The sequence below is a fragment of the Scaptodrosophila lebanonensis genome, unplaced genomic scaffold (assembly GCF_003285725.1).
Source record: "Scaptodrosophila lebanonensis strain 11010-0011.00,11010-0021.00 unplaced genomic scaffold, SlebRS2 tig00001412-arrow-pilon, whole genome shotgun sequence".
Lineage (NCBI taxonomy): Eukaryota > Metazoa > Arthropoda > Insecta > Diptera > Drosophilidae > Scaptodrosophila > Scaptodrosophila lebanonensis.
In genome coordinates this window covers 12,447,552-12,472,424 of record NW_022060739.1, presented here as the reverse complement: position 1 = coordinate 12,472,424, position 24,873 = coordinate 12,447,552, and the positions used below count along the sequence as shown (strand labels likewise).

Below are 24,873 nucleotides of genomic sequence, written 5' to 3'. Positions count from 1 at the left end.
ATACTTCTAAAATGTATAGAAAACATTAATTCTTCGACCCATAAGGAATTACGCCACCAAAGTGAGCTCAATCATCAGATAACAATAAATAGACTTTAATAAAATGTTTGTTCAAGACATTTTCGCTTACTCTTTGATCTTATAAAATATACATGAAAATAAGCTATTAGTCTGATCGATGGCACTAGCCAACTAGACGTTGCAATCGGCTTTGAAGTTCCTTGAGGGAGTACTGTAATCTGTCCGTATCCGGCTTCTGGTAGCAAATATTCAAACAAACAGCCACAATATCTTGAGCTTTTCCAACAATGCGACGTCTGAAAATATAACAGTTTATATTGGTAAACAAAATAAGTTAGGGATTCGTTTTCCGTTACCCACTTTGAACGATACCAGATTGCGTGCGGATTATCAGCAAGGAGTGAAACGACCTTTACGGCGGACTGGATTAGATGCCACTCGTTGCCTTCGTTGGCCCATATTCTTTCGTTGATCGAAATCATTCTACGTTATACAAGTTATGTTGAATAGTTGAAATGGTAAAAGTGCATTTGAGTCACTTACCTAGAGTAGTATTCCAGCAGTAGTTCAACGTCCAAGTTCATTGCGACTAATTTTTCAGGGACTGTACCCTCACGAAGGCGTAGCTGGCAAGCCTTTAGTTCCAGCTCCCGTATTAGGAAACCAAATGGGAAACAAGCTCCTGACTCGCCAAACTCCCGAACTAGTAGCTCTATTTTACTGAATAGCCTGGTGCTGCGCTCCTGTGTCGAACCTGGGCTTTCCACAACAGATTTTATGATATTACCCCACACGGATTCAATCAGAAGCGCGTCGTTATGGTGTGAGCAATTAAGGATCGAAAGTTGACACTCCCAAAGATCAAATGGCACAGCAAAGTTCTGATAGAGCTCCGATATATCATATAATGCATAGTTAAGTTCCTTCACAGCCACACTAGCCTCTCGATTTGTGTGTGCCAACACCATCATATCAACCAATACCGCTTTCTGAATGCGTGCAATGTCTAACTACAAATTTAGATTAAATAAATAATTGGAGCAATACGTATTAATAACTTAGTAATTAAACTCACGTTGTCTTCCAGCTCCTTTAATAATATTCCATTCGTTATGGAGGAGCCAACGTTCTCGTTTCGCATGCACATAACAGCGCGCACCAAATATTCAATTCGCACGTCCAACGATATATTTTCACTGCGTGTCTTGGCAAGATTATCTAATATTTGTGCTGCACGCGAGTGATGTCCATTTTTCTCGTAATACTTCCACAGCAGATCAATTAAATTAACATTCTCCGGATTGCGACTAACGCTGCGGCGCAAGAACTCGCCAAGTGAAGGCTCAATTATATCCAACAATTCACTGAGCATGTCGTGCGAGAGAAGCCACTCATATATGGTCACATGCAGCAGTGGATCCTTGATTCGCAAGGCTTGCGCAACGATTTTTGCTATTTTCTGATTTGGCCCACTTTCAGTATCGTGGGCTTCCAATGCTGAAAAGCAATCAGATTGATATGTCTTATTACTATCTTGATCCATGTTGCTACTGCAGACTGATTGGTATATATGGTCGAGCATCAATTGCACCTCCTTGTAATAATTCATTCTGTAAATTGAGCAAAGGATTAGTCGTATTAGAAAAGGTTTCAGAAAGAATTTCTACCGTGTTGAGAAGCAAGTATAGCCTTCGCGGTCGTCTGAGGGCTCATCGTTGTTATAATAATGTATACCGATGTCCTCTGGATCGCTTTTGGCAGCGCACGTTGAAGAAAGATCCACAACCCCCTCGTAAAAGCCTGCCGCGATGAATTGCTGACAAATGCTATGCAATGGCAGGGTGGGGGCCGCATCTTTGCACATTTGTAGTGTGGTGCGAAGCTTTTGATCCTTTTCCAATGCAGAAGTACAGCTTTTAGCACTCAGGAGGGTTTCAGTGGCCTTGTATGTGATGGCATCCTCATGTCGATATAAATTGGGGCATAATTCGCGCAAGCTTGTCGAAACTTCGTTCAGACTCGCTTTGTCTTTCAGATACAGATTAATAAGTGCGATGATTAGGAATGCACACACCTCGGAGCGGGTTAGTAACAAATCCCTAAATGTGCAGCATCGCAGCATTTTTTGATGCTCGGCAGTAAGTTGTAGGCAAAGAACTTGAAACTGATGCTCGTTTAGAATGCTCCACAGTGCGATTACCTCACAAGCGTGCCCTGCAAAAGCAACAATTAAACAACATGTTAAATATCCATGTTTTTAAAACTTACTAATGAAATGATTAAGCGCTGAAAGGGATCGCTTCTCCTCGATTTGCGCCTGCTCTGTTATATTCCGATTGTTAGCCATCATTGCAAGTGATATATAGCCGTTAGTCCTACTTAAATGGCTGTCGAAAGGCAGGCGGGTAGTAGCTAAAAGTGATTGGTTTTAGCATTTAAGTATTTCCTTTATATCAAGTATAGACCTACACGAAAGATCATGAACAGAGTGGGTTTCCAGAAAGCATCGCAGAGACCGCAGTTCCGCTAGAAGTTGCGCGCAATCGTTAGGGTTAAGTGTAGAGCAGAGATCTTCATTTACGCAGTGCATTTGCCAAATGGATCGCAGCATGCGGGACACATATAAATACAGACCATCATGTTTGGCCGAATATACAATTGTGCTGTTGTCATTTCCAGGGGCTAATGAGGTTTGCGGATGATCAACTGAAACGGTCATAATTATTAAACGTCATAGTCAATTGAAACGTGTTACTTACTAGGGCTAAGTGGTAGGCTGGACTTCGCCGCAGATGATAGGCAGCCAGATGGACTGATTTGGCCCATATCTGGCATTGGTGTGGACATAAATCTTAGTTGACGGTCTCTGCCAAAGCTGGCGCCCATAGACGGGCTCTGCAGATTACGATTGACAGCATTCAAATTGTTTTGAAGGCACGGTTCGCCGCCATACAGCAAGAAAGCCTGGGCGGCCCACATGGCAATGTCACCGCCCAAATATTCATCTGATGTCGCCAGCAACAAGGCAGTGGCGCATGCCTCTCGCTCTGACTGTGTTTGAAAGAACATTTTCACAGCTTCATGATGTGGACCGTTGCAAGCCAGCAAGACCTGCTGCAGAATATCAGCAGACTTCAGCAGCTCTATAATGTGCGTTCCCTGATTAGTGAGCAGAGCAATTTTTCGAGGAACACGATCATTTTTGAGCAACGACTTCCTTTGCGGCCTGAACGCATCAGGGTACTCCGACAAAGACCACACTGTGCCGTCCAATGCTTCCAATGCAGTGGACTCGACGAGGTATGAAAAGCCGGTGAAGGGTGCAGAGCTGACCGACCAAAGTAGGTCCTGCTCTTGTTGCTGCGTCGTGACCAAAAATGTAGTTCCATCAGTATAGTGTGCTGTGTGCACTTGCTTTGGCTTATTCGTAGTCGAGTTGGGAGTATAGCCAGGCGGGAGACGGACATGCAATAAATACAAACCGTTCGGTGATTCACGTTCTCCTTGAAACGTTGGAGGCGGAAAAGGCTGATTAATGCCAAAGGGCTGTAGCGGGCTGTTTTGCTGATTTTGAAAATTCAATGACTTGGTAGAGAAGTACAAACGTACTCCGCTTTGTGTTACTGCCACAAGATGCAAATTGTCGGAATCATCTAACGTGAGAGGGCAAATGGCTTTGATACACTTGAAGATTGAAGGGTCGACCGTCCTAGAATTAATAAAATAATAATGATAAGTAATTATATAAAACATACAAAAAAGCAAGCCTTAACTACTTACTTGATTAAATTGATAGCTTGGCCAGCAATATCGCTTTGAGTAATTTTGCAAAGTCGTCGAGCGTTTGTGTACTTCGTACCCATGTCCCAAGCTTCGATAGAACTTTTCTCGGTCAGAATATAGAGTAATTTACGACTGTTGTCAATCGCAATTCGGACGATGGGATCAACCTCCTGTCAAAATAAGTAGAGTTTGATATAAATGATAAATGACAATTGCGTGACTAACTTAATACGCACCGTGAACAGTTTTAAAAAACTTGGTACCATATAGGATGCAATACCCTGTGATAAATTTATCTTTTTGCATCGTTTACCAAGCCAACTTGATTCCACCTGGTAATAAATTTCATATAAGCAACCATCCCGACCACCCAAAAAGATACGACCATCCTCACTGCCCTGGATAACATTTATGGAGACATTGTCCGTGCCCAGGACAAAAATGGGCTTATTCATCAGCTGCATTTGACTGTATTTTTGACTTTGTGGCAGCCTTGATCCTCCACTATTATTGTTATCTTCTCCAAAAGTGGCGCCTAATATGATTACCTCAATTGGGGTTGTGAGCAACATTAGGTACTTAACGTCCTTTACAAAAACACCATCTTTGGGCTTAACCAAGCCAACACTGACAATTAAATGGCTCAGACCATCATAATAGGCAATGTCTTTAGTACTGCCAAAACTCCAGACATATATTTCCGAATCGATTGTCAGCCATGCTCGCCCGATCTCAGGAAATAGTCCCATTGTACAGTGACATTTGATATCTACACAAATTCTGGATTTAATTATGAGAAAAATAATAAATTTTGCTGAAATATTTACGCTTAAAATGTTCCAAGATTTCATTTGGAATTGCTGATTTGCTCACAGTCCGTAATTGTTTGAGTTTATAAGCAGGGTCCGAAATTAAGCTCGCCAAACTCTGGTAGTCGTAGTCATTGAGACCGCTCATTGTTGCTCTGCATTGTTGACTGATTCCAGTCAGCTAAAATACACATTTATATGATCATATGTATACGTACATACAGATATTTTGCCTAAATTTCAGTTCTTAAATTATAAACCATGAGCTCACCTCTGAAAGCCCCGGCTTGTGTCTGTCACAATTGTCGTGCCATTCAAGCATATTTCCAGCAGCCAGCAGCAGGTCAACTTGCACTTGTGTTTCATTCATTGCTACTGCCTTTTCAAGAATATGTCACTAGATGGGATTTGAGGACGAACCAAATTATTGTAAATAGTAAATTTGCCGAATGTTACCCACGCCACTGCAAGTCCCGCCATTAAGTGTTGGAAAATACTTCTAATCTACATTTTACAGCTATGCACAAGGAAATAAAATGAACGAACGAACTTATCGAATAAGTTCCTTTTGTCACTGATCTACTATTCTCTATTTTTATACGGAACAAACGAACTTTCAATTTACTACTTTTGACAAATTATACATTTATTTTCAGTAAAATTTCGGTACGGATCCGATACTTTTGTCGAATACATACGTTCGGACTAAAGACCAAAAGGAATGGTGGGACAAAATATTTATATGTATCTGCAAATATTGTGTTCCGTTTCTGCATTAAGTTGATAGTGAATGAAAAATAGTTCGCATCGGATGTTGTTTGCAATTATGTATTTCGATATATTTAAAGCTTTATAAAAATCCCTTGCCGGCTCGGTGATATGGCAACGCTACTATTTGGAAACGTCAAAAATTTCCTTTCTTTTCCCAGCCTCTTTCCGGTCGGTGTAGAGGTGTGTAAGTCGTATACAATATTAATTGAATATAATTTTAATGCATCGAGTTAATGTTCATGCTTAAGCAATTGCTAGAAGTATCAATCTTGTGGCAAAACATATTTCCACATAACGAACTGCTTATTTTCTTATTAGTGCAGTGTTCATTGATGTATCTAACAAGTGTGTAATATTCCCTGATTTTACTGAAGTGATATGTATTTACATATATGCAGATAGTTTGTTTACTGCTAAAAATAGTAGATTTGGGATTGAATTATATGTATTCCTGCGTAAAAGTGGCAGTATGACCTGTTAACGAGTGTTCGTTCAATAATAAGCTTTGTGTTTATTTATTTTCAGTGTCGTCAAGATGCGAACGATCAACTCAAATCAGTGCGTTAAAATCCCAAAGGATATTAAAGCCTCCGTAAAGGCTCGTGTGGTAACAATTACCGGCAAAAGAGGAGTTCTGAAGCGCAGCTTTAAGCATCTGGCTTTGGACATGTACATGTCGGACAAACGCACGCTAAAGGTGGAAAAATGGTTTGGCACTAAAAAGGAACTTGCTGCTGTGCGCACCGTTTGCAGCCACATTGAGAACATGATCAAGGGTATGTGGGCTGCGAGTACATTTGTTCCTCTTTATCTAACTAATTTGCTTTTGTTTTAGGTGTCACATTCGGGTTCCAGTACAAAATGCGTGCCGTATATGCTCATTTTCCAATTAACTGCGTAACCTCCCAAAACAACTCGGTTATTGAGATTCGCAACTTTTTGGGTGAGAAATACATACGCCGTGTGGAGATGGCGCCTGGTGTCACTGTTGTTAATTCAACAGCCCAAAAGGACGAACTTATTGTGGAAGGCAATGATATCGAGGCCGTATCTGGTTCTGCTGCACTTATTCAGCAATCAACCACCGTTAAAAACAAGGATATCCGTAAATTTTTGGACGGTCTTTATGTATCTGAAAAGACTACAGTTGTGAAACTAGAAGCTTAGAATTACATACGAGTTTCATCCGAAAAATTCTATAAATAAATTCGTGTTGGCCGAGACATTCACAACGTATTTAATTAAATAACAAAACTTGTTTCCTTTATAAGCGCGCGAAGGCCAACCAGGACAAACCCGAAGCTTACATGCCTCTAAATGTATTCCACTGTCTTTAAATACTATTCCACGTCAGTTTTATGGCATCGTGGTCCGACCTGGCTTTAAATGTGTAACATCTTGGAGAAACAGAAAATCAATGTTCTGACAAACCCGAAGCTTACATGCCTCTAAATGTATTCCACTGTCTTTAAATACTATTCCACGTTAGTTTTATGGCATCGTGGTCCGACCTGGCATTAAATGTGTAACATCTTGGAGAAACAGAAAATCAATGTTCTGTATTAGTAGTTCCGCTTGTACGGCTGCCCTATGACAGCTCAGTCTTTTTGCTTCAGAAATTGTTTCGAGTTTTCTTTTGATAAAAAAAATAATATATTTATAATACAAAAATTATATATATTATAATAATTATAAATCATATATATACATAAATATACTACAAATACATATGTATGTTGCAATGTAAGTGCATATGTAAATGATAATTTAGGATTTTGGTAATTCAAACAGCAAAAAATATCGTCTACGATAACTAACACGATTTATCGATTGTATTTTGCGTAGTATCGTCTTCATCGGTCTTGATACAGACTCAACTTTAATAACAAATTAGCCGCCTGTTTCATGAGTTGCGAAAATAAATGTAGCGAACCTACGAAAAAAGATATTGAAATCAATAAATTCAAAATTTCATTTATAACAGCAGAATGATCCATGATTTGATACTTTCATGTCTGGTATTTACCAGAAAGGGTTTGAGTATTAAAGGAATTCTCGTAAGTATATATTAACATATGTTCATGTATTTGCTTTAGATATAAATATGTGCCATTAAGGATTCCACAGCTATCGACCACTTTGTGCATCCTTGTGAACGTGAAACGTTCGTTGAGATTCTCAACATATTAAAATATTTTAATGAAGTTGCAAGCTTCGTGCAGAAATTTGATATTTCTAAAAACCCCTGCTCCTCCATTGAAACTGATGGTAAGTAAAATAGTTGACGGACTACATAAACATACATACATACATACCTTATGGTATTGCTTGCAGAATTTTCAAAAGGATCTTATCTAAAAAATTTTGCAAGTGGTGTCGGAGATGCGCTTGATGACCATTATAATATGATAGCCCAACTGGAAGAGGTTTACTACAAGAGCTCCACAAATTCGCTAATGTACGTGTACGATGCTTTGAGAGCACAATTGCCCGTTGTATTCTTCCTGCGAAAGCTCATAAGGGATACGCAACTTCAAAAACTGCATGGCTGTTGTCTGCTCCAAAATCTCTATCAGCAATCGAATCACGGAGATATTAGTCTAGAAAGAGCTATAATCAAGTAAGATGTATGTGATTAATTGTGTGTATCCACCTATATTAATGTTACTATGCAGAGTCCTGACTCCAGTGAAATTGTCGTTTGTGTCCCATCTAGCTAACTGGCTAATGTTTGGTATAATCGACGACGAACACTCTGAGTTCTTTATCAAATTTACACCTTGCTTCAACGATAGCATCAGCACTGGTGGGAAATCGGCAGCTTCATATCCGGTATGACTCCCCAAAAAATCAACTTAAACGTCCATAAGTTGTTTCGTCCTTAGCGTCCAACGTGTTGCTGTCAAAAAACGCAGTTGGCCGAGTACAGTCAAGTCGTTGTCGCATGACCCCAAACTCAAAATATTCATATATTTACGTATTTGTTTATATTTTAACAGGACCAAAGTATTAGCTGCGATGATTATATTTGGCAATATGAAATCAATATGCAGCAGCTTCCGGGATTCATCTCAACCAGCTTAGCGGAGAAAATTGTATTTGTTGGCCAAACAGTGCTTGTCTTTAAAATGGATCGATCCTCTACGAACGGAAACAAGACTGACCTCTGGCAAATGACTCTATGTGAATCAACCAGAGAAAATATCAGTGAACTTTGGAGTGGAAAACAATACATTTTTCAAAAAATGGTTGAAGAGCTCGCTAACGATGATAAAATCAGCGTAGTTCACTTCGAAAAAGTTGTTTATGATATTAAAAAATATGTTAGCATGCGGCTCTCAGAAATTGCCAAAAATAAGGTTAATTTGGAGCATCAAATGGAGTTGATAAAGGACTTTTACCTGTTAGGACGTGGCGAGTTCTACCTTGAGTTTCTTCGACAACTAAATGGTGCCACGAAGGGCAATTCTGAACTGCATTATAGAAATTACACCAGATCGTTTGAAGTTAGTTTGCAACTATCTAAACATGTTTGTTCATATAAAAAAAGTGTTTTTATTTCTTACAGGTGGCTGCACATATTATGGGCATGACAGACGACTTGGAGCACTTTTCTCTAATCGTGCAAAATAGCAATGTCGATTTCGACGGATTTTGCGAATTCGATATATTTCAAAATTTTTACTTGAAGTATATTTACAAATGGCCATTAAATCTTCTATTTTCGCCAAAAGTTGTTAAGCAATATAACAAGGTTTTCCGCTTCTTGCTGGTTTTAAGAAAGCTGCAATACGATTTACACCTTGTATGGGCAAACCACACGTCCGCCGCCAAAAGGAAGCAACCAATAAACGGAAACGTATTGAAAATGCGCAACTATCTCATGTTTTTCTTGGATAATCTACAATATTATATTCAAGTAGATGTTGTAGAAAGTAAGGGAAAGCCTTACCAACACCTTTCTCTTATGCGCTCATAAGTTTTTATATTTTAGGCCAATTCAGCATTTTAATGGACACTATAAGAAGTAAAGCAGATTTTGGAGAAATCCAAAGGGCACACACCGTATTTCTCGCTAATGTCCTTTCGCAGTGCTTCTTGCTTTTTGATGGTGTTGAGATGAAAGTCGACATAAATCAGTCTACATGTTGTTCGGACAATTCAATTAATCGAATAATAGTTGAAATTTTTTATATATGTGGGGAGTTCATCACCATAAACTATACGGAGGATACGACAGAAAACACTTTGAAGGATGTGGAACAACTAGAAGAAAGGTACAGAAGAAATTTGTAATTGCCAATTATGGCGCTTTGTTCAAAAGCTAACACCAGCTACTTTCTTTCCAGATTTGATCAATCGATTGCGAGCCTAATGAAAATGTTGGATACAAAATCAGCATCAAATTTGGGACCTCTAACACAGCTTTTATTGAGACTAGATTATAACCATTGGTTCAGTCGAAAAAGAAGTCAACAATGAAATTTATATGAGTATATACATTATCAGATTCCCTCAGTGAGATTTAAAAAGAATATTAAAATAACGCGTGCCATATGGTTCAGCCTCTTTATTCATTTTCTATAACATGCTTGCACTTAATCTAAATAGGGCATTATAACTTCTTTAATAACAAACTTGTTGGTGTGCCACGATAGATGATGAACGAACGGCTTTATAACAAATGTTATCTTTCCTGCATCCTCAAGTATTTTCAAGCCTATAGCGTCTGTGGTGTAAATTTCTCGTTTATTGAACGGAATCACATTTAACGATTCATCGTAATAGCTAAATAGGCTAAAAGTTAAAAATATAAGATAATTTACCTTGATGCAATGTAACGAATATGATTTTGATAGTTAAATACGATCATCAAATGTTACTACTTGAAGTATTTTCACATTTAAATAATTCCTTTGTATGATCAATTGAACAATTAAAACAGCATATACTCGTATGTATTTACGGATTTACCTGGACTGCCACGGTGTAATTACTCCGTCATTTGGACCCCCGATTAATATCAACCTGTTCAATCGTGTTAAGCCCCTTTTAAAAAGTGTTGAATTCGGGCTTATCCGTTCGTTGTTGATGATTGGCAGAAACTCGCTGTATTTCAAATATAGTTCATGCTTATGCGGATCATTCCAATATCCACCAACAGAAGTGTGTTGGCCCACTCTGGAGTAAAACAATTCAAAAGCAGTTTTGGCAGCAAGATCAGGAAAAATTAAGTGCAGAAAGCTTGCTAAAAATAGAGAAACAATGATGCCTTTTAAGAACGTCACAATCATTAAATACATTTACTTCCGTATTGCCCAGCTTGAGGAGACGACAATGAGACAAAGGTTTTGACGTTATGATCGGGTAAACTTTGAATCGCTGCTCTGGCCAAGAGGCCTCCTTGAGAGTAGCCCAAAACAATTATGCCTTCGGTGTGCAGTTTTCCAATTTGATCTATGTAGTCGCGTACTTGTTCTACTTGCTTCCATGCATTTTCTAGACTATACCAACCACTGAATCTATCGAAATTATACACCTGGAATTAAATTATATTATTTTTGCTGGACCCCGAGTCTACGACGATTTTCAGCCATGCGTCAGCTTGCTTTGTTTGTTTTGAAAACAAATGCCCTTTTTGGGCAGTTAAGGTTACCGTACTTTGTGTTTTACCGTAACACAAAGGTGTTCTACATTCGTATGTATATGTATGTATGTATATACATACATATATATGTACATACCTTTGTACCAGGATGGTGCTGGAAATAGATAGTGGACTATTATTTCTTCATTATGCACATATTAAACTTTAAAAACCTTTTCTATTTGTTGTACTAATGATACCATTGATTCAGCGCCGGACAATATTCCATGCAAAACTACCACCGGCTTATAACCCAAAGTCAAAACAAAACAAATACTTATAACAAAAAAAAACGCTGGTCTCATTGTCGATACTATCTTCTTGTGCAGTCAATTTATAGATCATTCGAATATTTATTTGCCGTTGCTATCGATTTTTGGACTTATCGATAATATCGCCGTCACTAATGCACACCAATACCAATTTTTATTTACAATTGAGATATATTGCAGGAGTACTGCTTTGTCCTCTTTTTCAAGTAGTTCAAAAACATAAAAAAATAAACAAAAAATTGGGTTTATTACTTACATGATCTATCGTAAACTTATTACTAATAAAGAGTTCGAAGTTATTTTGAAAAGCCTACAATAATTTATTGTATTAAAAATTTAATACAATAAAGCAAGCTAGGTACTTTCAGTCCAATTTGGCGAGGCCCAATCCGGTAAATCAGTTTCGTACTCCCACCCGGGACCCTAAAAAAAAGAAAAGTACAAGCGACCTTCGAAAAGTATTATGACTATATAAAAAATACCTTATATTTCCAAGCATGTAAATACATACTAAGTTCCTTTGGGGTGGGATCCCGATAGTTAATCTTACACTCGTTACAATGGGGGTGTGTTGTCATTTTATTTGGATCAAAGTATTGGTCTGGTACCTCAAGGCCAGTTTGACTTGATACAGCGACCTAGCAAGCCGCAAAAGTGAAATATAAAAAAAATTAATAAGTGAAATTTAATAAAATATATAACTAAACTAGGTACATACCGGCTTTTTATTGGTAGTCTGGAGCTTGGAAGAGTCTAGATTTGCTGCGTCTAAGTCATTTGAATTACTAACAGGGATATTAGGATTGAAGATTGCTAAAAAAATATATTTTATTTTCATTAAGTTTTTTAATAAGCATGGTCCTACAAACCAGATTCTCCGTTGGAAGAATTAGCACCCTCAACAGAGTTCACAACTGGTAAATCCGAGTCTGTATCAATACCTAACCAATTTTCAGCGTTGTGAACATGGATCAGATCATTAATTAGCTCTTCGTCGCTTTTTCCACCTATATCACCGCCTCGCCCCTTTAAACATCCAAACACTGTGTGATTATATAACGGATCATTGGCGATTGGATAACCTGTAAATTAAATGAAACGGTTAACTATTTTTCCCCAAGTATATTGTATATTTATATATCTACCCAGAAACTGCAAGTGTACTCTAATCTGATGCATTCGTCCCGTTAGTGGCTTGCAGAGAATAATGCTCCAGTTTCCAACTTGTGATATCTTTTCAAATGTCGTTTGACAGTCCTTCCCTGTGGGTGATACTTTGCACACACCAATCTTGTAGCTCACTACTGCAATGGGTTCCTTACACTCAACCACGCCACTACAAGAAAAACTTTTATAATTTACAAAATCGTAAGATTGTTCTATATGATACTCACTCTGGAAAGTTTCCTTCGACTCGACAAACATATTCCTTCTGTACTTGTCTATTCCTTATTTGCTGCTCAAGTTGGCGGGCTTTGTTTGGAGTTCTTCCAAATAGTAAAAGTCCTGATGTAAGCCTGTCTAAACGGTGGATTGTACGTAAGTTCCTCAAGTTAAATTCCTTGGCAAGAATAAAAACCACAGTATTATGTCGATATCGCCCACAAGGGTGCACCTTTGCAAAAAGGTAAGAATAATTTAGTCGAGTGATCTTTAGAAATGCTTAAACTTTTGACTTACTGGTATAGATGGTGGCTTATTAACAACAATTATGTCTTTATCCATGTGTACTATCTTAATGGGCTGCGATGTGACTGGAACTTCATGTCTGCAAGGAAAATGATTTTCTTTTTTAATTTAACTGTGAATATAAGCTATTTGTTGTTAAAATGCTTTCGATTAGGCGCTTCGAATGAAAACCGCTGAAGATAAGTGTATATTCGATTTTCCAATTCGAGATTTTATTATGGAATTAAATTTGTTTATCAATATTTTTTTAAATAAATTATTAAATATATGCATACCTATGCACAGTATTGGCCAGCAAATCGTTATGCTTAAGCCGATAATCTATAGGCACTTTTTCATGATTAACTGTTAGTGTGCCAACCTCTATAGAACGTTTATATTCCTCTTCTGGTTGCGCTCGAAACTCACGCGCGAACACTTCCAAAATTTTTTCGCCTACCCATCGTCCCTTCGTGTATGTTGTGAATGTAAATAGGTAAGGATACACCTTACGCAGATCTTTGTAAAATTAATTTATTATTGTACAATAGTATAACATTTTGCATTATATTTACCATTTTCCATGTAATAAGATGTCTCCTCGTACTTTTCATTATCGTTGGATTCCAATTTAGGCTTCTTCGAAGTAATTAAATGCTCTGCATTATCTGGCTTTCGTTTCTCAAGAATCTGCTTATGTTGGCCGTCACCAGCTTTTGATGACAAGAACTAAAAAAAAATTTAACAAACAGGCATATGTTAGAAAACAGTGTTTGTTAATATACTCTTATGCATTCTTGTTTATCAGGTCACCTGCCATACCTGTAGTGTTTAATAAAAACTAAGGGCACCCTTTTATATATTCATGGTCAAATTAAAAGAAAAGTATATCTCATTGCACTTAATACATTGCACCATATGGACGTTGAGATTTCACATCTGGGAACCTTAATGGTGTCGCCGCTTTGTGTTCGCTTCCATAGCAAAAATTGTCTCTTTTTAAGTTTTGAACGTGGGTTATTATAAGACAATCTGAAAACAGTTTTGAAAGTTATAGGGTTGCCAGATGCCAAAGATTTGCATGGTGCACCCTATATACATATGTATAACACCCCATCTGTACTTATTAAAAAAATTATAGCACTTAATAACAATAATAATAATGAAACATTGACATTATGAAAAATAACATTTATTTGATAGCTTGTTTCTGTTTTATTCATTCATATTTTAGGAAAAATATTTGCAAATTTATATTCACTAGTTTTACGGGCGGGTGAATTATTTGATTGTCCACTCCCAATCGAAAGGAGCTTAAAATTTAGTACAAGAACTCCAATGCATGTTTTCACATGGCTTGTCTATTTAGTCATATATAGTATGTACTTAATCAATATACATACATACATATATCTTCATATCTAGCTCTTAAGCTTTACCTGATCATTGGTAGTTGACAATAGTGATGGGTCTACATCGTAAAACCACGTGCATTGTTCATCGCTTTTCTTTAATTCCTCTTTGAGCATTGCCTTGTGCAGAAAAATATTATCTAAGTCTAGAGGTTCCGCACTATGTTGGGTTTGAGCATGTCGTAAGCTCTTGTGTTGTGGTATTGCCATAATTGGTAAAGACGACCCGCTCCTACACTTGTGTAATAGTGTCAATTTATCTGGTATTATTAAGTGGTTCTTGCAAAGTTCGTTAGTCAAAGTGACTCTGGGATCACTAGCAACTAAACCGTGTGTATTCGGAAGATATTTTTTAGCAGAGTTCTTGAACCTTTTGAAACGCGTAGCAGTTGCCGAGCGGATAAAATTCTCCAGTGTTTTGAGAAATTTCATGAGGTTCTGTTTCTTTTAGCTATTATTTATTTGCACAACAGTAAATTTTAAGGTCGCTTATACTAAGCTATAAAATTGTCGATGATACTGCCGGCTGACTATCGGTAAACAAACAAACCACCAACAAAAAAGACTTGCAATTGATGGAAATGCTATTTATAGATACAAAAAGTACGATGGCCACTAAAACATAATGCTATCGAATTGTTGATAGTGTTATCGGTAGTCTGTCAGCTCTAATTTAGCAACTAATCATTCTTTGGATTACATACGTGTCCACATTGAAAATGAATTGGAATTGCTTATATTTGGCAATAATAAGTTGTCTATTGCTTTTGAATAGTGTAAAAGCTGAAATAATAAATAAAAATGTTGAGAGATATTTGGATCTAAGCTCGCAGCTCGTAAAAACAACAATAAAAATAAACGCTGAAGACTCAGCCGGCGTACCCATAAAAGAGTACGTCTTTACTGCTAAGGAGGCAAATATTGCTTATATATCGGCAAAGGATGCTTTAAATAATGATCTCAAATTACGAAAAGAGCAAAGTAATGATGATCAGAGATTTGTGCTTACTTTTGAAAAAGCCTTGCCTAAGCAAACTATTCAAATTGAAACAGTCTCAGTGGGAAATGTGAAGCCATACCCTGAAGAAATCAAGCAAAACGAGAAGCAGTTGGTCAAATATGCCGGCTTATTGTATTTATATTCAAAGTACAAAACGGTGACGCAGAAAACACAGATTAAGCTGAGCTCGTCAAATATTATATCATACACTCAGGTGAAACCGTTTTCGGTTTCTTCTAATAAAATAATATTGGGGCCATACGAGAATATAAAAGGTATATCCAATATGAACAACTAATTCATTTTTGTAATGTCTTCTTTTTTATTTTCTTGTAAATAGCTTTATCAGATGAACAGTTGGCAATTCATTATGAAAATCAAACACCCTTTCTAACAGTCAATTCCTTGGAACGCACGATTGAAGTATCTCATTGGGGTAATATTGCGGTTAAAGAGTCGATTGAAATGATCCACAGCGGCGCTAAACTTAAGGGATCGTTTTCTCGTTACGATTTTCAAAAGGATGGCCGTCAATCCGGTCAATCTGCAGTTAAGTCTTACAGAACATATTTGCCGGCATCTGCTACAGGAGTATACTACCGCGATATGAATGGAAACATTTCAACGTCTAATATGAATGTTCAACGAGACTTCATTGATCTAGAACTAAGGCCTAGGTTTCCCCTTTTCGGCGGTTGGAAAACGCAGTATATCCTGGGCTACAATGTGCCCTCCTATGAATATTTATTTAGTGCTGGGAAAAATTATCAGCTGAAAATGCGGCTAATAGATCATGTCCATGATAATATGGCCATTGATAAAGCTGTTATAAATGTAATTTTACCAGAGGGATCTTCAAACATTGAACTAATGACTCCATATAGCATTAAAAGGCGACAGAACGAATTCATCTACACATACTTGGATACTACCGGACGTCCCATGATTTCGTTCTCAAGGTCCAATTTGGTTGAAAACCATATTTCAGATTTTACATTAAAATACACATTCTCCCGAGTATCATTACTACAGGAACCGTTTCTGCTTATTGGGTTCATATACTTTATATTCATTCTGACTATTATATTTTTGAGATTGGACTTTTCAATAGTCTCATACCACCACAATAAGTCAGAATAAAAGACTACAGATACAAAAACATGTTGGAATTGTAAAATATATTTCAATCCTGTTTAAAACAATAAAACAAATTTTCAACATATTTTTTTGTCCATTTGCTTTACATCTTTTTATAATTGATTGTACACAACATATACTACATTGGTTAATTAAAAGCCCCAATGATTTGTTGAATGTTGCCAAATAGAAGTGCTGCCATAAAATGTGCGCAACTTATAACTGCTATAAGAAGGGACCAAAAATCGGGAAACTTTGAAGGAGCAGCCAGAACAACGGAGGCCATCACAACAGTTGCCATTAAGAAGTTTGAAATATTTTTGATGGAATGAGTTTGCACTATATTTCTATCTTCATCCTTTTCATTCCAAAAAATATTGTAGACTATATAAAAAATAATTGCTAATGTTATGGATGGTAGCAATAAATTGTCTTTCTTGAATAGCGGCACCATACTGAAGACGGCGGTTTCCAAAAACCACATCATTTCCCGTGGCCACCAATTGAACAATAAACAAGCAGGCAACACTACAAGCAAAATAGTCTTTTCGTGCACCTATGTACGTATATAGAAAATAGTTGAATATATATACATACATATGCAAAACAGTAAATGATTGTCTGTACTTACTTGAAATGAAAAAAGGTAGAACGCGGCCGCGGTATTTAAAAGAGCCCATAGGAATGACATTTTATTTCGGCACTTCAGAAGTACGACATTAGTAGGAAGAGCAAAAAATAGAGTGGCGCCCATGCAAATGAGTGCCATTTGATGATTTAGTAACTTGTTCCTATACAAATTAGATCAAAATAATTTAATTATAATAAAATGTAAGATGCTTTTTAATAAATACGCACTTGAGCTTAAAAACAACGTTAAGAGAGCACCAAAAATTCGCAACTTTGTCTTCGAATACACCACGGCTTACTGGAAACAGTCGATTCAGTACCTGTGAAGTGGACCCCAATGAATGTAGCCAGGGGTACCACAAAAGGATAAACGTTGCGACCACGGTTGTAGCTATTGCTATGAACTTGGATGCAAGTGCTGACACGCTGCAATTATAATTTTCCGATATTACATATGTATTCATATTGAACTCCTTAAAAATAAATGTGTGTGTACCTTTTTTGGGACAAACATTGGCCCAGAAGGTATGCAAAGAACGGTAAGGCATGGTACAATTCCATTTGTTTGTAGTTTAAAGCTAGCGTAAAGGCAAATGCAGCCAGATAGTGTCTGTCGCGGAGGATTGCTGCGATAGCCATTATACACAGACCAAGTGATATGTTATTGTACTGAAAGTGGCCATTGTCGATCAACAACTGGGCAGGGCACAACATAAAGATTATAAACAATTCAAGCTTTATATTTGTTTGAAAGGTACGATCCAAACATATGCACATACTAAGGACAGCCGGTATATAAACCAAAATATCCGCAGCAAGAACAGTTAAACGCATAAAGCTTTTGTGATCCCCAGATTCAATGCCTTTACTCGTGCCTAACTCGACGAAGCTCTCATTTACTTTTCTCGCCACTTGGCCCATGATATAGCTGTGGTATGCTGTCAAGGGCGGATAGTCCAAGCCCCAGTACAACAGGTCGTTATTCGTTCCATTCTTATACCACTCACTAGCCTTTAAATTAACTGTCACCTCCTGCCAATGGCGTTGGGCTTCGTAGTCGCCAAACATTGGGGCTACGCCAAAGCCAGAATAGGAATGTAGCGAGATTATTGATCGTATGGCCAACCCTAAGCAAGCTATGGCTAATAACTCCACATTCGTCACAGATTTCATTGTGAAATAAAATAAAACAATACGAAAATGCACTTCTGCCGCCGATGCCGCCAGTAAGTATAAACTACATATGTTTACCCAACAGTGTGCTAGGTAGTCAAATCCCCTTTTACACTAGTTACTCTCAGGTAACTAGCTCTTTCCCATTCAATCAAAAATAATTGTGTACCGCAAAAAGAACCAATATATTTATTTACTATCATAAAAGGCGTAGTACCTTCGAAGAGAGTTAAGCTATGAAATCTGTGTTCAAAGTTAAAAAGCTGAAATAAATTCGTTTCCTGTGCCCTTCTGCGATTTATGATATATGGTAAAGTTACCCAGATTTGAACGAGCCGTTTTTGCTGGGATGCTTGATAAATAAAATAATTTGAAAAAATGTGAATTTTAACGAGTTTCCTTCATCCTTTGACTAAGATGAAATCAATGAAATGAATCCAGTTCATTTGGAGGCATACCACTATATCTATGACGGCTTTTCAAAATAGCTACATATACTTGTATGATATTTACGTGCGATATTGATATTAATATCGATATTGATATATCGATATTTCCTATCAAATATATCGATACTCGATTTAAAACGATTAACATTCTTAGAACGCGCACAGCAGACGCATAAACCAGAAAAAAACAAAACTGCATGTAGCTGTAGTTTTGTTTATAACTTTCCTTAAGAAATGAAATGCGTTAAAAGTTCAAAATAGAGGTAGCAAATTGCATACAGATTATGTGTGTGCAATTTAGTTTAAATATTAACTGGTAAAAGAAAACCTGTTTAAAACTGTAAAATTTTAGGATAAATAAGCTCTTCGGACAAATTTTTATTGTGATATTGTGATATACATATGTATGTATGTATATTGTGTGCAGATTAAATAAAATTACCATGAGAGTATGAATTAAACCATAATATTATAAATATAATTATTAATATTAAAAATAAGTATTGACTAGAAAAATTCATTTAATTTTATTGTAATAAATTAGGGTTAAATTGCTAAACATAAAAATTATAGCCCAAAATTTGTTATATTTTTTCCGACTATAATATATGGATTTTTGTAGAGTTTTATGTATTTACAAGCTGCTGAATAATAATTAATTTAAAACAACGAATAAACATATGTATACTTAGAACTACTGTGTGTAAATAATTTAAGGAAAAAAGAAGCATTTCTAATGTTTTATGTATTACTGTTTTTTGTTTTCTAGTTTTTGGTCTTTAAAGAAAATTCATATTGTGGTTTTAATTTTTAAAAGTTTCAAAAAAAATTTTTTTTTTTTTTGTTTGCAAAGGGACATATACTTCGTAGAGCATTTTTTAAAGTTGATTTCTTTTTAAATTATTAAAGATTGTCGTTAAATTTATTATATGCATCTTAATGAGTTATCTTTGTTAGACTTGCTTAAAATATATATATATATGTACATTGCTAACATTTTTAAAAATATCTTTGTGATGAGAAAGTTAGACGTGACAGTATTACCAATTTGTTAATAGCAGAATAACTTTTCAAATTTTAGATGAAATGGAATAGTTTTGCGTTTGATTGAAAATCGGCCTGGCTATTTATAAACATATGACTTTTTGTATCACTATCTCTCACACTTCCGATGTCTGCTGGCCGGAGTATTAATTACTTTTGAGTTAAAATAATCTCAATTAGTGTCATAATTATATCCATCTACGTCTATTTGTCGCTACACTCAGTTCCGCCTGAGGACTCATATTCATCTTCTGTAGTCATGCCATTTTCTGATTGAGAAGCAGTCTTATTCGTATCATCCGCTACTCCTAAGCATCTTGAGCAGATTCCGAATTCTCCTTGTCCAAACGTCGTACTAGAATTATTAATAAATACTTTTCCACAGCGAACGCATTCATCCTGGGGATCACCTGAACAAAAAAAAGAAAAAAAAAAAGAAATGGTTTTTGAAATTAAACTAAAATATTTTGTATATGTATATCTTTCTTTGTTGGTAAGATTTATACCTTCATGTGTCTTCATATGAGCGCGTAAGTTGCATGCCAAAGCGAATCTCTTTTTGCATAATTCGCACCCGTGTGGCTTGTTTCCTACAGACATATGTATACAGAAAGGTAAGTTTTTGACGTTGAACCTTTTGTTAGTTATTAGTAAATACTAACCCGTGTGGAGAAAGAGGTGGTTCTTCAAATTCGTTTGCTTTGAAAATCCACGGAAGCATATATTACATTTGAAAGGCCAGGATCCACTGTGGACATAGGTGTGGGACTTTAGATCTCCAGGTGTTGGAAAAGATTTGGAGCACAAGGTGCACTTATGAGGTTTTTCCTATTATAAATGAAATAAATACATTAATTAGTACTGCAGTGGAAACTGAACTGAACTCAAGTAATAACTTGGGAATTTCAATATTCAAAGGGAGAGAGAAGTGACAGTTTAAATTTTTTAATTTTACCTTAATGTGAGTCATTCGATGGTAATATAGGTTAGAACTAGCTGTAAATCTCTTCCCGCATACTTGACATTCGTGGGGCTTCTCACCGGAATGAATTCTTTTGTGTGTATTTAATGAGCTGGATGTGCTAAATCCTTTACCACAGACCATGCACACATGTGGCTTTTCACCTATTTGGGGAAAATAAAATGTTAAATCGTTGTAAATTAATTACAATTCAAAAATAAGATTGTTATAGTTTAGTTTTCCCTATTGTGAAATACTTGGTACCCTGCAAACTAACATTAAAGATCCACTGCCAGACAGTAATTGTTAAATCAATTACCAATAGAAATAATTAATATTCGTTTTGAGGGTTGGAGACATTCCTCTATGCTTGTTACGTAATTTGAAGAAACCGTATTTCCCCTCTAACCATACGGATATGTTTAAAATGTGATGGAATCATTGAAGATTTTGTAAGCCCTCTCTAAGGCTGGCCTAATACTCGTCTATTAATATTAATATTCAACCACCTCCCATATCAGAGCAGCGCAATATTTACTATTCCCAGCACGGAAATAAAAATTTTGATTTGTCAACCTTAATCAATGTAAAATCTCAGTCTCCTGTTCGCGATTGCTCTCTGGCTTCGGTCTAATCTCTCAAGTCTAGCGCAAACAAAAGATTCAATACGTTCAGATCAGTCTATCAGTCTCGCCAAATTTGCAGGAGTTCCACAAAAATGATCGAAAAATCGGCTGTGTAAGACCCCGGCGGCTGGGATGACAGCGAAAGAAGTCGGTGATTGTGGGCAACATATCATTTATGAGATATTGCTGGAAACTTCTTATTTATTGCAGCTTTTCTTAAGCTCCCAATTTTGATTACTTACCCGTATGTGTCCTCATGTGTCTTTTCAAAAGACTCGGTCTGTCGAAGGCCTTTCGGCACACATCGCAGGGTAGAAGCAAACGTTCATTCTTTACAGTTGGTTTCTTCGGAGTTTGGTTTTTAGTATTGTTAACATTAAGTTTTATTGATTTTTCAGTACTTTTGGTACTCAATAGTTGATCAACAAAATTCATTGGCGCACTTTTAAAATTATCATTGATGGTGTCGTTCAGCGATAATAAGGAACCAGATGAATCACTTAATATGGATTTTTGTTCATCCTCGCTTGCTGATGGAGACACTGGCAGGTTTGTGACCGTATGCATTAGTGATAAGGAGAGGTCTAGGGGAGTATCTTAAATATAAAAGTAAACAATGCTTTTGAGAAGTGCATAATACCACAAATAACATATGCATGTGTAGTACATACATACATATATTAAAAGATAGATTTTGCGGAATATAATAAAAGCTATTTTGCTATATAGTATAATAGTCCGTACCTTGTAAAATGGAATCCATTGTTTGTCGATAAATTGATGAACGTAAGCGTAAGAATATAATCTCTTCTGGACGTTCGTTAATATAATACACGAGCAGCTCCTGATGTGTCGTTATTGGTTTAATTGCCTCATATATGGGATCCCCTTTAACCTTTGTACATATTAAATTGACGCTGGAGTCGTATGTGGGAGCAACTCGAAGAAATCTGATCCAATTGCAATACCTTACTGGCTTTCCATAATTGTATGACATTTCATCATAAAGTCCAAATCTATACCGTATCTATCAAGCAGAAAGATCAAATTGTAAAATAAAATTTAGTATCTTGTTGAATTCTGCTGGCTTGTTAAATTCTGCCAATTTGTATACTAATTATTTACAGACCAGACCAAATCAACCAATCTATTGGTTGGTTTAATAGAATTTGATTCTACCAAAGCGAGCAACAGGAGTAAAATATTAAAGCGTGGATTCGTAGCAAAATAATCGGATAAATTAACAAAATATCAGCAGGCACAAAAATCTTGTTTTTTTCTTTTGAGGGGCATATATCTATACATAATATGTATATATGTACGTATTTGCTCTTAACAAAGGTGATAGTTAAGAAATACTTTTCAAGTTAGGAATATATGTATACTAATTAAAAGGTGAATAATAAATCTGCGAATAGAGTACAATCATATCAAAATATAAATATTCAAACTAAAAAGAAGCTATGTTATTAAAACTATCACTGGCTTGTAAGTTTCAAATGCGATCAATTTCACCCGTTGCGACCGAAGTTCTTTTTAAAGGACTTGAGATATCGCAGAAAATTCCATCTACAAATCAATTTTAAGTTGATTGGAACACATACTCGTATAAATATGCGTTACATCCACTGAAAATTAAATGCCACTTCAACATATGGCTCCGATATGTGTACATTCATAATTCTCCGATCTGACTTATACTTTGCAACACCATAAAGTATAGCACCAAGGTTGCCAATATCTGATAAACAGGTCCGATTATTTCGAAGTGTAAGTATACAATTTCAATCCATCAAGCCATTCAATAGTTTCTGTGTCTATAGTTCACCTGTGAATATGATATAATATTCTGATTCGCATGGCCTGCACCTACTACATTATTTGCCTAAGGGAATAGGTAATTTCCCCACAATTATAAACGAGTTTATGTGCTATTTGTGAAAGGTTGATGTTGCTTTGAACAAATCTGTTAACCAAAGCTATGGAGACTATTTTTTTGAACGTGTATTTTGCTAGACTCCTGAATTGCACTTGCTAGAAAGTTTACGGATTCCCATAAGAAATCAAATAAGTTTCTTCAGTTTTCTTAATACGCATCCTAATGGGCACAAACGAAAGCAACACTTTAAGTTTTGATCTAAGTAGCGGAAACAATTTAAACATCCGACCAGTAAGAAGTTAGCCATTATGCATAATAGTGTGGGAATTTATTTCCTTGCGTACATGTATGTTGACTCCCAGGTATTCACGCATATATGCAAGTACCCAGCGATTGTATTATGGTGCTTACTCTCCCATGACGGTGAGAACTCCTTAAGACGGACCCAAGCAGTTAAAAAGAAGTTCTCATAGTTTTCTTTAATGCTTCACCAATTGTTCAGAGTGAGTGGGTAAAAATTCATAGGGGGGGCTCACCAACGTCTGTAAAATTCTTCGGCAGCGAACCGTGAACGTCTTGCATACATACTTGTATGTATTTAATGTAGGTGTGCGGTCTATCAAAGAGGCAAACCTATTGTCACAATTAACTGCTGGTCCTCACATGTAAGTAGAGTAGCGTGAGAACTTTCCCACAAGTATGTGGGATGAAATTTAGACGAAGAAACTTCCAAGTCCACTACAACCATCTTAAGGTATTTATTAATGAGATTTAAATATCTGTTATCCTTCTATCTTATTTACATTTGATATTTTATGTACGGATATTTACTTACATCATCATCATCTAGATAGTTCAAATTTTCTAGTTTATCGGTGCGAACGGTGCCTTGAAAGGGATAAAAGAGTGTCCCTTTGTCGATGTCTTTCGTTGACCAAACAGTTATTTCCGATCCGTTAGTGGTCGAAAGAGATGTTGTGACCAAAGCGAATGATTTTGGTATTAAAACACACGTATCCATTTTTGTTTTATGAAAAAGTTCAACTCTTGTTTTGTGACAATTTAAACATTTGTATGAATTATTAACAATTGAGATTATAGCTTTGAGGAGCTTTCCTTATATTTATAAACATATGTATGCACTATCAAATAAATACAATACAGTATAATTCTTTTCACGAAGAACCTTGCGCACCCATTTCTTGTAGTGCTCAACTAATACTACCTGATCAGGATCGCTTAAGCTAGCCATGACCTTCTGAGAGGAAAACTGCAAACACCTGAAATACTAACACACCATTCACACACACACAACTACATGGAAAGAGGCAGATAAGAAGACAGGCGGCCAGTGCGCGCGGCCAACAAAATAAAGAGTCAAACTCATTTAGCTCAATGCCCCGCTACGTTACCAAAACAAGATCAACATTACACAACACCGTGGCTATCAATTGATCTCAAAAAAAACTCGTCTCGAACGCGCACACACTTGCGCTCAATCAAGAGCACAAGCACAAGCACGAGCACAAGCACCTGTAACACCAACGCTGCTGCTGCGCGGCTTCTGCTGCTTCGGCTGTGGCTGCGGTAG

The 24,873-nt window shown here is 36.6% G+C and overlaps 8 protein-coding genes across 13 annotated transcripts; 3 read left to right on the top strand and 5 right to left on the bottom strand.

Annotated features, from left to right (window-relative positions):
• Positions 1-79: 79 nt before the first annotated feature.
• Positions 80-5,228, bottom strand: LOC115631832 (nuclear pore complex protein Nup154). 4 transcript variants are annotated; one of them, XM_030528671.1, is made up of 13 exons: positions 5,070-5,228; positions 4,885-5,010; positions 4,632-4,794; positions 4,041-4,573; positions 3,802-3,974; positions 2,781-3,730; positions 2,491-2,727; positions 2,290-2,433; positions 1,689-2,235; positions 1,097-1,631; positions 565-1,031; positions 382-504; positions 80-317 (listed from the first exon to the last, which is right to left on the bottom strand). In XM_030528671.1, exons 2-13 carry the CDS (start codon positions 4,981-4,983, stop codon positions 185-187), a joined length of 4,104 nt encoding a protein of 1,367 aa, XP_030384531.1. In that variant the 5' UTR covers positions 4,984-5,010; positions 5,070-5,228; the 3' UTR covers positions 80-184. The 4 variants fall into 4 exon arrangements, with proteins under 4 accessions (XP_030384531.1, XP_030384532.1, XP_030384533.1 ...); XM_030528672.1 differs by having other exon boundaries at positions 5,074-5,228; XM_030528673.1 differs by having other exon boundaries at positions 2,491-2,703; positions 4,885-5,081.
• A 681-nt stretch (positions 5,229-5,909) lies between these two features.
• On the top strand, positions 5,910-6,609 carry LOC115631834 (60S ribosomal protein L9). Its single transcript, XM_030528678.1, has 2 exons — positions 5,910-6,160; positions 6,220-6,609. The coding sequence occupies exons 1-2, from the start codon at positions 5,920-5,922 to the stop codon at positions 6,549-6,551; spliced, it is 573 nt and encodes a 190-aa protein (XP_030384538.1). The 5' UTR covers positions 5,910-5,919; the 3' UTR covers positions 6,552-6,609.
• A 567-nt stretch (positions 6,610-7,176) lies between these two features.
• Positions 7,177-10,363, top strand: LOC115632010 (gamma-tubulin complex component 4 homolog). The gene is made up of 8 exons (XM_030528940.1): positions 7,177-7,441; positions 7,502-7,652; positions 7,719-8,004; positions 8,060-8,216; positions 8,384-8,890; positions 8,953-9,319; positions 9,379-9,661; positions 9,734-10,363. Exons 1-8 carry the CDS (start codon positions 7,373-7,375, stop codon positions 9,864-9,866), a joined length of 1,953 nt encoding a protein of 650 aa, XP_030384800.1. The 5' UTR covers positions 7,177-7,372; the 3' UTR covers positions 9,867-10,363.
• Positions 9,935-11,468, bottom strand: LOC115632015 (lysosomal thioesterase PPT2 homolog). Its single transcript, XM_030528947.1, has 5 exons — positions 11,205-11,468; positions 11,129-11,146; positions 10,692-10,923; positions 10,359-10,632; positions 9,935-10,181 (listed from the first exon to the last, which is right to left on the bottom strand). The coding sequence occupies exons 1-5, from the start codon at positions 11,334-11,336 to the stop codon at positions 9,983-9,985; spliced, it is 855 nt and encodes a 284-aa protein (XP_030384807.1). The 5' UTR covers positions 11,337-11,468; the 3' UTR covers positions 9,935-9,982.
• Positions 11,469-11,531: 63 nt separating this feature from the next.
• On the bottom strand, positions 11,532-14,899 carry LOC115632011 (RNA pseudouridylate synthase domain-containing protein 2). Of its 3 annotated transcripts, none has more exons than XM_030528941.1 (10): positions 14,411-14,899; positions 13,547-13,700; positions 13,268-13,490; positions 12,984-13,071; positions 12,698-12,918; positions 12,449-12,651; positions 12,173-12,385; positions 12,022-12,116; positions 11,786-11,941; positions 11,532-11,726 (listed from the first exon to the last, which is right to left on the bottom strand). In XM_030528941.1, the coding sequence occupies exons 1-10, from the start codon at positions 14,813-14,815 to the stop codon at positions 11,658-11,660; spliced, it is 1,827 nt and encodes a 608-aa protein (XP_030384801.1). In that variant the 5' UTR covers positions 14,816-14,899; the 3' UTR covers positions 11,532-11,657. The 3 variants fall into 3 exon arrangements, with proteins under 3 accessions (XP_030384801.1, XP_030384802.1, XP_030384803.1); XM_030528942.1 differs by having other exon boundaries at positions 12,449-12,639; positions 14,411-14,898; XM_030528943.1 differs by lacking the exons at positions 13,268-13,490; positions 14,411-14,899 and having other exon boundaries at positions 13,547-13,573.
• Positions 14,900-15,084: 185 nt separating this feature from the next.
• On the top strand, positions 15,085-16,605 carry LOC115632014 (dolichyl-diphosphooligosaccharide--protein glycosyltransferase subunit 1). Its single transcript, XM_030528946.1, has 2 exons — positions 15,085-15,658; positions 15,724-16,605. The coding sequence occupies exons 1-2, from the start codon at positions 15,103-15,105 to the stop codon at positions 16,521-16,523; spliced, it is 1,356 nt and encodes a 451-aa protein (XP_030384806.1). The 5' UTR covers positions 15,085-15,102; the 3' UTR covers positions 16,524-16,605.
• On the bottom strand, positions 16,591-18,324 carry LOC115632013 (probable dolichyl pyrophosphate Man9GlcNAc2 alpha-1,3-glucosyltransferase). The gene is made up of 4 exons (XM_030528945.1): positions 17,647-18,324; positions 17,379-17,576; positions 17,152-17,311; positions 16,591-17,076 (listed from the first exon to the last, which is right to left on the bottom strand). Exons 1-4 carry the CDS (start codon positions 18,321-18,323, stop codon positions 16,669-16,671), a joined length of 1,443 nt encoding a protein of 480 aa, XP_030384805.1. The 5' UTR covers position 18,324; the 3' UTR covers positions 16,591-16,668.
• Positions 18,325-20,020: 1,696 nt separating this feature from the next.
• On the bottom strand, positions 20,021-24,303 carry LOC115631406 (zinc finger protein 2 homolog). Its single transcript, XM_030528129.1, has 7 exons — positions 24,118-24,303; positions 22,148-22,430; positions 21,646-21,999; positions 20,679-20,941; positions 20,479-20,644; positions 20,323-20,406; positions 20,021-20,226 (listed from the first exon to the last, which is right to left on the bottom strand). Exons 1-7 carry the CDS (start codon positions 24,301-24,303, stop codon positions 20,021-20,023), a joined length of 1,542 nt encoding a protein of 513 aa, XP_030383989.1.
• Positions 24,304-24,873: the final 570 nt, after the last annotated feature.